Here is a 14,142-nt window from a genome sequence, read left to right as displayed (position 1 = left end):
TAAAACAACACAACAGTCATATTTCTACATGTATTTAGGAAAAGGTTAAAAGTTATTATTTTATGTGATAATCTGAATTTTGATCACAGTTTTCACGCATCTTGTCATGCTGTCAGTCATTGCTGTTGGATGACTTTAAGTCAATCCTTTTGATTTTATTGAAATTCAACAGACACTGAACTGGAATCAACACAATACATCTAGAAATGTTGATTAAATGAAAATTCAGAATGGTCTAATTTTTTTTTCGCGGCTGTAAACATTCTTGAATGCCGCCTGTCTTAAAAAGATAATTCATCCAAAAATAAATCAATTCACTGTGATGTTGTCCAACACATGTATTGCATATGAGCACGAGCAAAATAAGATATTTTGAGAAATGTCTCAGTGGTTTTGTGTATTTAAACAATCAAAGTTTGGGGCCAGTGTTGTTTGGTTCCTCGAAAAAAATAGGTTTTGTTTTTTAGGTGTTGTACTGAAGAAAGTCATAAGTTTGGAGTAACATGATAGCTTTAATTGTAAAAAAGACAGCAAAGTGATTTTTCGACTGATTTTATATTTTATTGGGATTTCTATATTGCATTTGTGTGTAAAATTTCCATAGGAATTGTGAATTTTGAATCTCACAGCACTGTGTGATAAAGCATCAAGCTACACACAAAAAAAAACACAGACTGATGGAGGTTTGTCAAGCATCATGTCTTTTTACGGCAGGATCTGCGACGGTCATTTCACGGTTACCAGCCCGAACAAAAGACGATAATTTAATGGGATTTCATGGAAAATAAAGAACGGGCAGCTAACAGAAGGGTCATAAATGAGGGAGAGCCGTGTGTCCAGAAAACAATGCAATCTCTACAGAAGATCTGATGTGAAACATCTGAAACACAGCCCAGACACAATGCCCTACAGCTCTGTGGAAGGGATGCGCTTTGACTCGTGATGACGTACGGGTGGGGATATAAAGGCTTGAAATATTTCAGTCACTGCAGTCATTCTGGATTAACTATGCAAATCTCTTCTGATGTATTTGCATGTACATTCAGCAATTAAAACCGGCCGTGAGTGGGAGGAGGGGCCGCCTCAGGACCACTGATGTCTCTGTTCATCTTTAAATAAATCACTATGACCGAGACAGACCCCGGGGCTCGGTGGACCTCAGCTAAAGTGTCACTTTAAATATTAAACATACAGTTCTGCTTTATTTAAAGTCATGTTTCATACAGACACAAAGCGTTTCATTAGCAAACAGTGCTTCTTTCTCTCATAAGAATCAGTAGGATGTCCTTCACCTTCATTAAATGTCGACCATACAGTAGACCTCTGGAGGTCAAACTTGGCATTATATAAGTTTTATTTTCTGTTAATTTTGAGTAATATTTGAAGAATTTTTAAAAAAATTGCACAGTAGGACATGAAAACCAGGTTTAAAGATGAGGTAAAATGCTATTTCATGCATCCTGACTTCTTTACACTATTAAACGTGCTGGCTTCTCATGCTTAACTAAACAAATTGGACATATGACATAGAATTTCTGTGCTGACGGAAGTGTAGCCGTGTAATGTACCTTATTTTTAGATAATAAGCGTATTTGGGGCTGGCTTGTTTAACATACATGTCGGTTTGTAATTTATGACAACAAAATTCTCTACTTAAAAGACATTTTGTTTAGCCATTTTTCTAATTTTCTTTAGGGTTTTGAGGCGGACAATTGCACTCAATTCTAAAGTCTTAGATTATAGTTGCATGAGATTATGTGATTTTGATCAAATGTAAAAAAGAATCTTCCTCTATTTCATGTGATTAAGAATTTAAAACAACTCATAAAATAAAGTTCCACAATCTATAAAGTAAAAAATCCAAATTATGTCCAAAATATTAATAAATCTTTTAAAAAATAATTTACGTGTGACTCTCGAATATAAGAGGCACCTGAATTTACAGTATCTTAAAGTGGGTTAAACATTATTTCCCGTAACCCGACGGATCAAATTTTTAATGATCAAGTTTATGGTGATGTGAATCATGGTAAGAAGATTAGGTGGTAAGGTAGGATCACAATTTTGCATTTTTATGTTCTTATGTACATATTTTTGTTTTCTTAACCTTAAAAGTTGCGGATTGCGGCTTGAAAAGAACATTTTTGTTTTGCGTTTAATAAACTGATGAAGCCAGAACACAGTTCTAAAAGTACAATTTAATAAATTAATGTCTTCATGCTCAAATCAATTACAAAAACAGAACCAAAAACATCAAGAAGTCACATTAAGAGTGCAACAGGTTTTTCTAAAGGCAGATTTAAAGATCATGACACGGACTGTAAATATTGTGTGTGAATATGTGTTTACTGCAGAAGTCTTTTGACTCTCATGTGGAGGTCTTGCTGGTAAAGGCAGAGTCAGATAAACCTGACGGAATAAATTAAAAACAACCAGAAAATAAAACACATTCAGAATCTGAAAAATCACTCCTGACACTTTATCGGCTGATCCATGCACTCAGGATTATGAAAAAACAAACCTCATATTCAAGTACAAAACCTCAGGTTGATTGAGATAAATGACTATTCAGATCACATGAATAGGGTTATTACGCCTGCACAATTTGACATCATCCTTATTTATGGCTCTTCAGATAAAGTGTTTCCAAAAATGACTGTGTCTTATCCAAATTCACAACGTTTTACAAAAAAGAAACAAAACGCCTGTTTGTAGTACGGCAGGAACAACAGAAGCACAATCCGTCAGACTCCAGCAGAAGAGCAATGTTGAAGCACAGCGCGCCCACCGTCAGCTTTAACAAACCCCGACAAAAATGGGGAGGAAGACATGCAAGATACAGGAACATCATCCATCAGAGGAGGAACAGGGGTGTTAGTAAGTACTGGTCCAAAAAAAGTTCTATATTACAAGAGTCCTTCATGTTCAAGTCCAGACGGAGTAAAAGAGAAGAGCAGCTGCTAGAAGAATCTAGAAGAAGATGTCTTCATTCTTGATGAGTAACTCCACCACCTGCCTCTGATAGCGGATGTCGTTCAGAGATGTCATGGCGTCCAGATCGGGCGCTCGCATCAGGGTCGGCCCGAATACGATCCCCAGATTCTCAGCGTTCATCAGGTTGTCTTTTTCATTCTCTGTTACCCTGCACACACACACACATTTATAGTAAGTGTGTTTTTGGACATAAAATATGTTACAGTGGAGATTAAAAACATGTGAGAGAGATGTGAGGTTTTGTCTGGATTTACTGGCTGATAAATCAAAACATTGAATGTTCCCTCATTTGTGTTATATATGTTTTACGAACTTCTAAAAAAAAGAAAAGTCAGCGCACAGTCCATAGGGTTGGCAATCCAAAATCAATTCCAGTTAGGAATCGGATACTTGAAATTTGAATTTTTCGATCAATTCCTGTGTGCATATTTCTTTGAGAAATGTGCATGTGTTAACTTGTGATCTGCTGATATCTCAATAAAAGCCTGTGAGAATTAAGCATATTTTTACTATAGTAAGCATTGTTTAACTATAGTATTTGAGGAATAGCACAGCAACCACAAATTTAACATAGTTTCATTATAGTAACTACAGTTTAACAATGATGTATTTAAACTACGGTAATACAAATTGTAAGGGTCTATATTTGAAAAGCAGTCAATAAGCAGGCTAATGACCAAACAGGATGATATCTAAGTGTTTTACTTCAACTGTGGAATTGAAACTGGGAATCGGTAAGAATCGGAATTGCTAAAATTCAAACGATACAAATGAATTCAGGACCCTTTAATGATGAACATGTTTTCAATTTTAAAAATCAAACAAATAAGATATAACATGTTTGATATACAAATGTCCCAAAATCATAAAGAATTAAAAGAAAGTAATAGTTAATAATACTTTTTTTAAATAATCAGTTTTATATATATATTTATTTTTTAAATATAACAGACCTGTGCTGAAATGTTTCTTACCTTTTTAAATGTGCCATGAGATAGCGCAGAGTTTCGCAGTGTGAGGGTGGAAGCTGTTTCAGAGCTTCATGAAGAGCTTCCAAACGCTCATCAGGGTCTGTGACCTCTGAAACACACAAACACGTATGACAGGGTGAGAAACAAATCCACCACATCAACACTCACACTTCTGAGAGAGTGTAAACAACAGGAAGAAAAAGTGTTTTTAAGGGGAGAGGTAAACATTAACTACATCTGTGCAGACACAGAAATAGTGTGTATGTGTGGACATGTTTTTATATCCCGATGGGGACCTAAACCGTGAATGCACATCAACACATGGGGACTCGTGTCACCGCGGGGACCAAAATTGAGGTTCCTCCATGGGCAAAAAAGCTTATAAATTGTATAGAACAATATAAAAAAATTATATGATCTTTAGGTTAAGGGGATAAAATATACAGTTTGTACAGTATAAATAACATTACGCCTATGGACTGTCCCCACGGAGATAGTATACCAGACATGCGTGTGTGTGTGTGTGTGTGTGACTCACTTGAAGCCTCGATGAAGCGTGGATAAGCGTCGTATGTGATGACAGGGATGGGCAAGTCCCTGAAGTAGAGTTTAAGAGCACCTGTGATGATATTGATGTCTTCATACGTGTTCACAGAGATATCAGCTTTCTCCCCGTCTGAACACAAACCATTCAAACACACACACTTAGAAATCCACAGATCAAAGAAACGCTGAGCTTCAGAGAGATCTCAGCCTTTACTGTACATCATGACAACTGAATGAACTCTAGAGCAGAACTTTGGATTATTCGGAGTATTTCTGTATCGTGATGCTGATGTGTTGACAGTATTTCAGCATTTTGATCAAAATCTGCTTTTGAGCTTTAAAATGATAAAAAAAATTATCGAAAATTTATATTGTGAGTCTTATTGTGTGATAACCCTCATGTGGTTCAAACCCTGTATATATATATATATAAAGAAGATATTTTGAGAAATGTGTGGTTTTGTGTTCATATAATGGAAGTTCAATGTTGTTTGGTTAGAAATATTCTTCAAAATATCTTCTTTTGTGTTCAGCCGGAAAAAGCTAAATGATTGAAATGACATGAAGGTGAATAAATGAAAGATTGATCATTTTTGGCCCCTTTAAATCCCTTCTTTCGATATCATCATGTTCCACAGCCCCTTTTCAGTCTGTAATTTACTGTCTCTCTATACCTCCTTCATTACCGCCCCCATCGTCTGTTATTCTCTCTAGCTTATCTTCTCTTTCCCTGTATGTTTGCTACTGATGTCACTCGAGTGTCATTATGAAACAGTTTTGTGTGTGAAGGTGAACAGATGGGCATAATTCCGCTCACAAATGTGCAACTTTAAGGTTTAAGCAGCTAAGAGTTTATTTCACATTACATAAACCCACAAGCTCTGCATCTGAGTGACCTGAAAACACATCATTGTGTTCGTGTTGAATTCATCAGCATGACACACACTGATATGCGTGTAAAGCATGTGTTTGTGAAGGAATGTGTGGGCAAGGATGTCAAACGATTAATCGATTCCAGAATAAAAGTTTGTGTTTACATAATATCTGTAATATGTATTGAATTATACGTATAATGCATATTCATTTTGTATTTATAAATACAAAAACATACACATAAATAAATATATATATTTATGAAAAAAATCAGATGAATTATTTATATTTACCAATAATTTACATTGCATACAAACGTTTATACACTTTTATATTTTTTTAATAAATGTAAGTTAATATGCACATTCCACAGACATGTAATATGTAAACACAAACTTTTATCTGAATGTGATTAATCGCGATTTATCGTTTGACAGCCGTATCTTGAACATAACAGAATATAAAAGCCCTCACCTCTGTCAAACGTCAACTTCACATCTTCGATTAACTCACTGAACCCAGAGATGCGATACAGACCCTCTGACTGCAGACCTGACACAGAAGATCATGATAAACACTATTTTATAATAAATAAAACAAGCAGCTCAATATGATTTAATAGCACATGTATGATACCAACAATCATTTTGGAGAGCGAGAAATGTAGTCATTTTAAAGGGAAACTTCACCCAAAAGTTTTTTTTACTCTCCCTCAGATTGGTCCAAACCTGTATAAACTTTGCTGTAATGATGAACGCACTGGAAGAAATTTGGAAAAATGTCATATCTCGCCTCCCATGGAAAATAAATACCATGGGAGGCAATGGGGGCCAAGATCTGACATTCTTCTAAATATCTTCCTGTGTGTTCAACTTTGTTTTTTTAACAATCTGAGGGCGAGTAAACAATGACTTGATCCTCATTTTTGGTTGAACCATCCCTTCAAGATATCGACATCTGCCAAAATGTTTACATTCATGCGTCTCCGGTATAAATCTGTAGTACACGTTCAATGAGCTGTTTTCTCACCCCGTGACTCGATCTCTCGTATGCACATGTCCACCACCATGGGTCGCTTTGAGTTATGAGCTTTGACCAGTGTTGTGAGATCACAGCTGTACACCTTCTTCACGTGCTTCAGATCCGGTTTACAGTCGTTGGGAACCATCTTAGAGCACTGCTTATGAACATTCAATCCACAATCTGAAAACAAAGAAAACATTTCCCTTCACGTCACATTACTGTCAACACAGCTGATTCATGTCATTATTTCATTATTCCTGACACAATGAAGTGCAAACGGAGCAATAAATCCAGCACTGTTCAGCCATGTGCTGAAATCACAGAATTAATGTCGCGTGTGTCGACAGCAGCAGTTTTACAGCAGATACTATCGATCCTGAGATTGAAATGTTCGGCTTTAATTAGATCCTGGTCATTTTTCCCAGCATGCCGAGCTTAATCGGTGACCTCTGCTGACCTCTGATCAGTGATTTCAGAAGCTCTGATTGGCTGATGGCTTTCACCTTGGTGATGACTGAACAAGGGAGGACTACAAATGGCTCCTTATGAAAAATGCATGAGAAGTTTCAGGCACCTAATAGCTTCATAACCCTAAAAAATAAACGTGCGCTACTCATACGGGACAAATCACAGATGAGATCTCTTTAAAGGGATACTTCGCTCTTTCAAATGTATTTGTTCTGATGAACACAGAGGAAGATATTCGATACTCGAAGGTGAGGAAATGATGACAGAATTTTCATTTTTGGGTGAAGAACCCCTTTAATATCTCTGTCATAAGAGTTTTACAAGAGATCTCAACAATGAAGACTGAGCTCAGATTTGACTGGTCTGCAAACAAAAGTCAATATTATAAAAGATCTTAAAACATTTCTCATCAAATTTACCCAAATCTAGGTTATTTTACTTCTACAATATATTCATCTGACGCCTCCATCTTCATGCGTTTCAACAATCCCCTCAATTGCTTTTGGTTTTCTCTCTTAAGCAATTCTAACAGGCACGTGTTATACTACTTTTATACTTAAAACACAATGCAGAATCTTCTTCAACACAACATTTTCTCTGGGGCTGAACAATTAACACAAGAACAGATTTAGCAAAACACTTAAATGTTCAAATGTCTCTATAAACACTAACAGTAAGAAACACAACAAATTCGGATTTCTATACTTTAAAACAGTAACCCACCCTTGAGTCCACCCAACCGGTCCAGACAGACACAGAGCTCTCACAGCTTATGCTAATGTAGGCAAATGAGCTCATTAATATATAATGTCAGCTCAAAACCGGCTAACTGCTTTAAAGCATGTGTCAGAGCAAAGCACAGTGAAAGACGGAAAAACAGACACAAATAAAGAGAGATGAGCCAGTCGAGCAACACAGAGAGAGCTAAAGACAGATGTGCTTAATGTAAGCAAAGAGGAAAACCTGGAGGAGAGAGAGAGAGAGAGAGAGAGAGAGAGTGGTGAAGTGGACACTGATGTCCTGAGGGTTACGCCAGACCTCATTCTCCACATTAAATAGGCCAACGGCTTAACTTTACTCTTCTTTAAGGCTTCCTTTAAGATTTTAACCTTAATTATAGCTTCGCTATTATAACCCTCAAGTGTTTTATATTCAATTTCAAAATCATATTATAAGATTCAATAATTTTTTATTTTAATTTTACATTGTTACATCGACATCACAGAGTTTGGTATTGCAGTCTAAATTCAAAATGTTGGAGAGACATGTTTAGCCAAGCAACGCTTCTTCTCGATTTCTTTTGCTTGTTATCAGTAATAATCTACAGGCACTCTATTGTTTGTGAATGTGTAGCAGAAGTTAAGGTAGCGGTCACAAAAGTGTGCATGCGCAGAAACCTTTGTTTATGTTGTTAAGATGAAACCATGTATAGCAGTACTTAAAAAATAAAATTAAAAAAATTATATGTTAATAAAAATCTAACAAAATTATTGTTAAAAACAAATTTATAAATATTATGACAAGCTACTCTGTTACGAATTTCAGTCTACCTGCTTTCAATACAATAACTGGAGTTACACAATTTTTTTTTAAACCTAATTTTTTTAATCTTAAATTAAAAGCATGTTATCATAAATATATTAAACGCAAGACCAACACACAAAAACGAACTGTGACATCAAAGACCCAAAAATAACATACACTGCATGTATCTATTGCCGGTGGCTGGTTTTCCTCGGCTCGAAACGATGCATATTACGCATTATTTATTTTTGTCTTGTGCACCTAGTGTAACCTAAACCATTCAATGCAAATGCAGATTTATCTGCTGACACTTATGGTAAAGATTCGATGCCTGGTGATAAAAAAGGCCCCTTGAGCGACCGCTGCTCTCCTGAGACTTCAGCCATGCAGAACTGTAATTATTTCTGAAGAAGAAGAGCGAGGCGTCTGATAAGCCGAGGAGACAGACGCTAATAGAGGGCACATCTCCAATGCATTGTGTCTGTCAGCTGAGGTCTTCTGGGGTCTTGTTCAGCAGAGGTGACCCCCGGCCCTCAGGTGACACACGTATCTATCCTTCAGCTTATCTCTCTGTCAGATCTATTGTTTTAACCATATAAAATATCCTTTCTTTATCAGACAACGACACTGGAAAACACTTTACACCGCTGATATGCTAATGCTGACTTTTAATAAAAGCAATAAGCCACTTGAGACGAGCAGTGATGCTAAGGGCTTTGTTCAGGAATCATGTCATCCTTTATCCTCACAACACACAAAAATCACTTTAATATAATAAGTGTTATAGAACGCAGTTTGCTTTAGGTTTAACTGTGAAAAAGAAACTATTTTAATACTAAAGACCATTAGTTATAATAATTCGATACGATGGCTTTACAGAATATCACTGTGGAAGTGTTTTGAGGCAGTACCCTGAATTTCCCCTTTCTGTGTGACCCAGTGCCGCTATGAGCTGTGAATCTTAATGTGAGCGGGTTGTGAGCTCTCAGCGGCTCCTCTCATTATAAAGACATGCCAGCTTTGTTTTCAGTCTCTGCCATGATGGACTTGGCTGGGGAGGGGGGGTGGTTATCCTCTCATGAGGCAATGTGGCATAACATGCCCAGGAACTGGGGCTGGCACGCTGGCAGCTGCCCAAATATCTTACGCGCACACACACACACACACACACACACACACACTCAGACTCAGACAAAAAGCGATGGAGAGCACAAAGCTTGTCAGAGCACAACGCTGAATGCAAATCTCCACATCAAATGAGATTTCCCTGCCCTACTTTCTGATGGCATGAGAGAGAGAGAGAGAGAGAGAGACAGAGAGAGACAGAAGAGAGAGAGAGAGAGAGAGAGAGAGAGAAAGAGAGAGAGAGAGAGAGTTAATGGGAAGAGGTGAGAAAATGAGATGGAAACAAGTAGCGTAAAGGGGTCTCAGAATGAGGGGTTTTTGAGCGCAAGCTGCTTTCAAAACAGCCCCATCTATTATTCATGAAGCTGCTTTATGGAAACATATGTGTGGCTCACATTATCCTATAAATAAATGATTAAAACACATGAAAAACACCACAACATCCTTCCGCACAGACACACTGCTGAACAAAGCCCAGATTACCAACTCATGCGATACGAAATGGAGCCTTAGGTTTAAAATCACAGAAATGAAGAATGATGTACATGTGTGCACTTACAAAGTCAACCTTAAATGTAACCAGCAACATTACTGAAACTTGAGCATATTCCATTCTTAAAATCAATTCAATAACAGAGAACACTGAGGGGAAAATTGGTGTGATTGATATCATGTGCGCATCCATCGCTGTTCATGTATTGTGAAAGATTAAAAGTTTGTATCCGTCATGCGTTCATTTATTTCTTGTGCATGTCGGCCAGTCTGTGTTCATTCCACAGGCAAATGAGCATTTGCACATACACAGTGACCTATATCAGATCTACACACACTACCACTCCATTATGTGATGTGTGTGAATAAACAGCATTAGCATCGGCTGAAATAATAAAATCCAAAATCTGTCTGACTACACTCAGAGGAAGTCATTTTACACACTATAGAAAAGGTTTTGAGCTGGGTTATTGTAATTAACTCAAACAAAAACTATAATATATCCTGTTGTTAAAAATCAAATAAATATAGGCCTAAAATTCAACTGTAAATAAATAAAAACTATACTTATATAGCTTTGTTAACAAATAAATAAAGTAAACGTATATAGCTATATTAAAAAACAAATAAATTAAACTTGTATAGTTATATTGAAAAACAAATAAATTAAACGTATATAGCTATATTAAAAAATAATAAATTAAACTTATATAGCTATATTAAAAAATAAATAAATCAAGCATATATAGCTATATTAAAAAATAAATAAATTAAACTTATATAGCTATATTAAAAAATAAGAAATAAATGAAAATGGAAAATGGAAAATGACAAAACTGCTAAAACATAAACTAAAATTAACATAAAAAAACTACGCTGATGTTAAAGACACTTTTTGTTTTGCACAGCACAGTGTTCCTGCACACACTGTTTTCTCAGATAAAACACTACAGTATATTAAGTATGCTGTGTCAAAATGACAAAAACTACAAGATTCCCACTCACGACACTGTTAACCTTTTTCTCTGTGTTTGTGTTCATTTACCTGCACACTTGACTCCCTGTGCGATGAGACCCCACATGAAGTTGGCACAGTACTCACACCAGTGTGGCCCTCTGAAGGTGTGCACCTTGAAAAAAAAAACATAAAAGACAATCATATATAGGACAATAATACACAACTACAGATGCTCTTAGCCTCTGAAAGCTGCTAATAAAGATTAATGTACAAAAAAGCCACTCAAGCCATGTGAAATCCAACTGCTGGTTAATCCAATCACAAGAGAGAGAGAAAGAGAGAGAGAGAGAGAGAGAGAGAGAGAGAGAGAGAGGTCATTAATCAGCAGGAAAGCCCTGCTCTCTTGTCTCCACCAGGTAACAGCTCAGCCAATCAGAAGCACATAAACACCTCCTATGGGACGGGACCATTGGTGCAGCCCCCCCCCCCCCCCCCCGAGTCCCTATGAATGCTCTCATCGTACGTGTAGCTGATGAAATCTGTGTACATTAAACTAACATCAACAAGAGAACTGTCCCATTTGCATATAAAACAGGCTTCATATAAATGATTTAATATTTATACAGATCAGGATGATATTTATACGCTGTTTATGACAAGACAAAGACACGGCAGGTTTCATACCGTACATCAAAGAAACTGCCTCCAGTCTTTTCTCTCCATTTCTGTTATTGTGTGGCTCTCTGGAGTACTGAACTGGGTTCAAATATTTTTTGGTATACAACCATTAATGCTTATGTTTCTTAACAAACCATTTTATAATATTACTCAATTTCATTTCTTTATGCATTTAGCGGACGCTTTTATCCAAAGCGACTTACATTGCGTTTTACAGCACATTTGTTACCAAGTATGTGGGATCAAACCCATGACCTTGGTGTTGCTAGCACCATGCTCTAACCACTGAGATACAGGAAAGCTACTCTTACGGTATTTGGTAAGAAGCTTTAAAATATTACAATATTTACAGTATATTAAATAAAACTATACTGGGCACCAAATAAAACTGTATTGGCTGTAAACGCTAATGGGGTTTTGATTCAAACTCCCTTCTTTAGTCAGTGTATGTTGAACCATTTGTAAAATTAAACTGACTCCTGGTGAGACCAAACAAAGCAACCATTACAAATCTCAGACTCTGAAAGCATCGCTTTAAAGAATAACAACCACGAGAGGAGAGCTGAAGGAGCTGAACCACGAGACGGAGAGATAAATGAGCAGAACGAGTGTTTGAGCAGTCAGCAGTTTGTGTTGTTCAGATCTACCTCTGGGGGTGGGGTGGGGGGGGGGGGCGTTTGGGGGACTAGTACCTGCTGATGATGTTAAAGCCAAACGGGGAAACACGGCTGTGTTTACCAATCCACTATCAGGTCTTAATCTCTCCATCTGTCTCTCTCTCTCTTTCTCTCTCTCTCTCCATCCCCTCCTTTTCTCATACGCGCATGTAAAAATGCATTTTGAAACCTAAGGCTGAAATGGCTTTAAATAACTCATTTTAACAGATTGATAACTCTCACGACCCGTCTCCTGAAACCTGCAGCAGCTGCCACGGCAACAACACATCCCCGGTGATGTATTTAAATCACATTTGGGTAAAATTTGCATAACATCCCTATATTCACTCCAAAAGTGAATCACACCTAACAAGCGTTGGCAACCCGTTTCAATGAACTAGTAACATTGAGAGAACTGAGACTATTCTTGAGAGAATGTTGAAACATTAAAAACAATAACAGAACACTGAAATAATGTTATGATGTCCTGATTAAATAAAAATTTCTGTTAGATTTATGATTGAAACAAGAAAAATAACAACACGTTGATGGACTTAGACTAAACAAACAATTAGTACTTAATTCAAGTTATGAAGAGTTTGGTTCCAAAATGAGATAAGTTTTACAAAAATCATGTTTTTTATTATGTCTTCATGTTTTTTTAGTGTTTGTTAGCTGTATTTTTTGAGTAATTATGGCTTAAATCAAAACAAAACAACTGAAGTTTTATTGACATTTATTGGAATGCACAGTAAAAAACAGGATTATAATGTATTTTTATCTCATTTTGGAACCAAATTCTTCATACATTCTTGTATATAGACATTTGCTTGTTTTTGCTTTAAAGTGTTCTTGCCAAGTTATTGTTTAGATATTTAACAGTTATTTGAACTGAAAAACAAGATTAAAAATGCATTTATCTGGAACATTACATTTGTTCAAGACCCGAGTCTTACCTTGAAGTTGTGGGCTTTCTCGTACTTGGGTGCGCGCTCGTTCTCCTTCAGCGTGGCTCTGCGAACCAGCGACGTGAGCTGTGAATAAGCAAACAGTTTGAGCGGTTGCCAGATAGTGGCCGGAGGTTTCTGAGGACTTATCTTCATCCCCAGAGCCGCCGCCACGATCCCCTGCTCCCTGCTCTCCGCCTTGGCCTTGTGCACCAGAGACTTTTCCTCCTTACGGAGCGCGTAGGACTCGCGGGACGGCATCTCTCACAAAACGATTCCACGTAAGAGAGACCGACAGACTCAAAAACAAACTTCCTAGGACTCTTTCAAAAGACTATGCTCTACATCGTTCTCCGGAGGTCTTGGAATAAAACAACCCACTGAAACTACACCGGCGATGTGAAGCTCTCCTGTTAGTCCAGACACAAACGCCCTGCTGTGCTCGAGTGCGTCACAGACGGTGTGTGCTGTCGTTCTCTCTGGGCATCTATATGCAGATGAGAGGAGTTGTTGAGTTAATCCCGTCCTGCCTGCGAACAGTAGATATCCTCTCTGGAACGCTGCCTCAAAGAGAGCGAGTGAGCGAGAGAGAGAGGGAGAGAGAGAGGGACGAGCGGGGGAGGACCCAGCGACAGTCACACTGAATTATACAGCTCAAATCAACCAATCCCAGTTTAGCTGGCCACGGTTTATCAGAGAGCCCACCCTGCCCCTAATGCAACCGCTTCCCCCACTGACGGTGGGCGAGAGAGAGAGAGAGAGAGAGAGAGAGAGAGAGAGAGAGAGGGAGAGAGAGAGAGAAGGGGTAGATGATAAGGAGTGGGGTGGTGATGAGAGGTGAATGAGTCATGGCCAAGCTCTGAGCTCATACCACGCTAAAAAAGCAC

At 37.6% G+C, this 14,142-nt stretch overlaps 1 protein-coding gene across 1 annotated transcript in view; it reads right to left on the bottom strand.

Moving 5' to 3' along the window:
- Positions 1–2,178: 2,178 nt before the first annotated feature.
- The window catches only part of chn1 (chimerin 1), a 32,997-nt gene continuing 21,033 nt past the window's right edge, over positions 2,179–14,142 (bottom strand). Inside the window, exons 7-13 of the mRNA XM_056754952.1 lie at positions 13,265–13,342; positions 11,062–11,146; positions 6,414–6,587; positions 5,859–5,936; positions 4,504–4,641; positions 3,969–4,074; positions 2,179–3,142 (exon numbers count right to left, since the gene is read on the bottom strand). Coding sequence (XP_056610930.1) covers positions 2,971–3,142; positions 3,969–4,074; positions 4,504–4,641; positions 5,859–5,936; positions 6,414–6,587; positions 11,062–11,146; positions 13,265–13,342 — 831 coding nt within the window. The 3' untranslated portion in view covers positions 2,179–2,970. The remainder of the gene's footprint in view (positions 3,143–3,968; positions 4,075–4,503; positions 4,642–5,858; positions 5,937–6,413; positions 6,588–11,061; positions 11,147–13,264; positions 13,343–14,142) is intronic.

Source organism: Triplophysa dalaica, chromosome 8 (assembly GCF_015846415.1).
Source record: "Triplophysa dalaica isolate WHDGS20190420 chromosome 8, ASM1584641v1, whole genome shotgun sequence".
Taxonomy (NCBI): Eukaryota; Metazoa; Chordata; class Actinopteri; order Cypriniformes; family Nemacheilidae; genus Triplophysa; species Triplophysa dalaica.
Note: the sequence above shows the minus strand (reverse complement) of the source record. Positions and strands in the feature narration are given on the sequence as shown.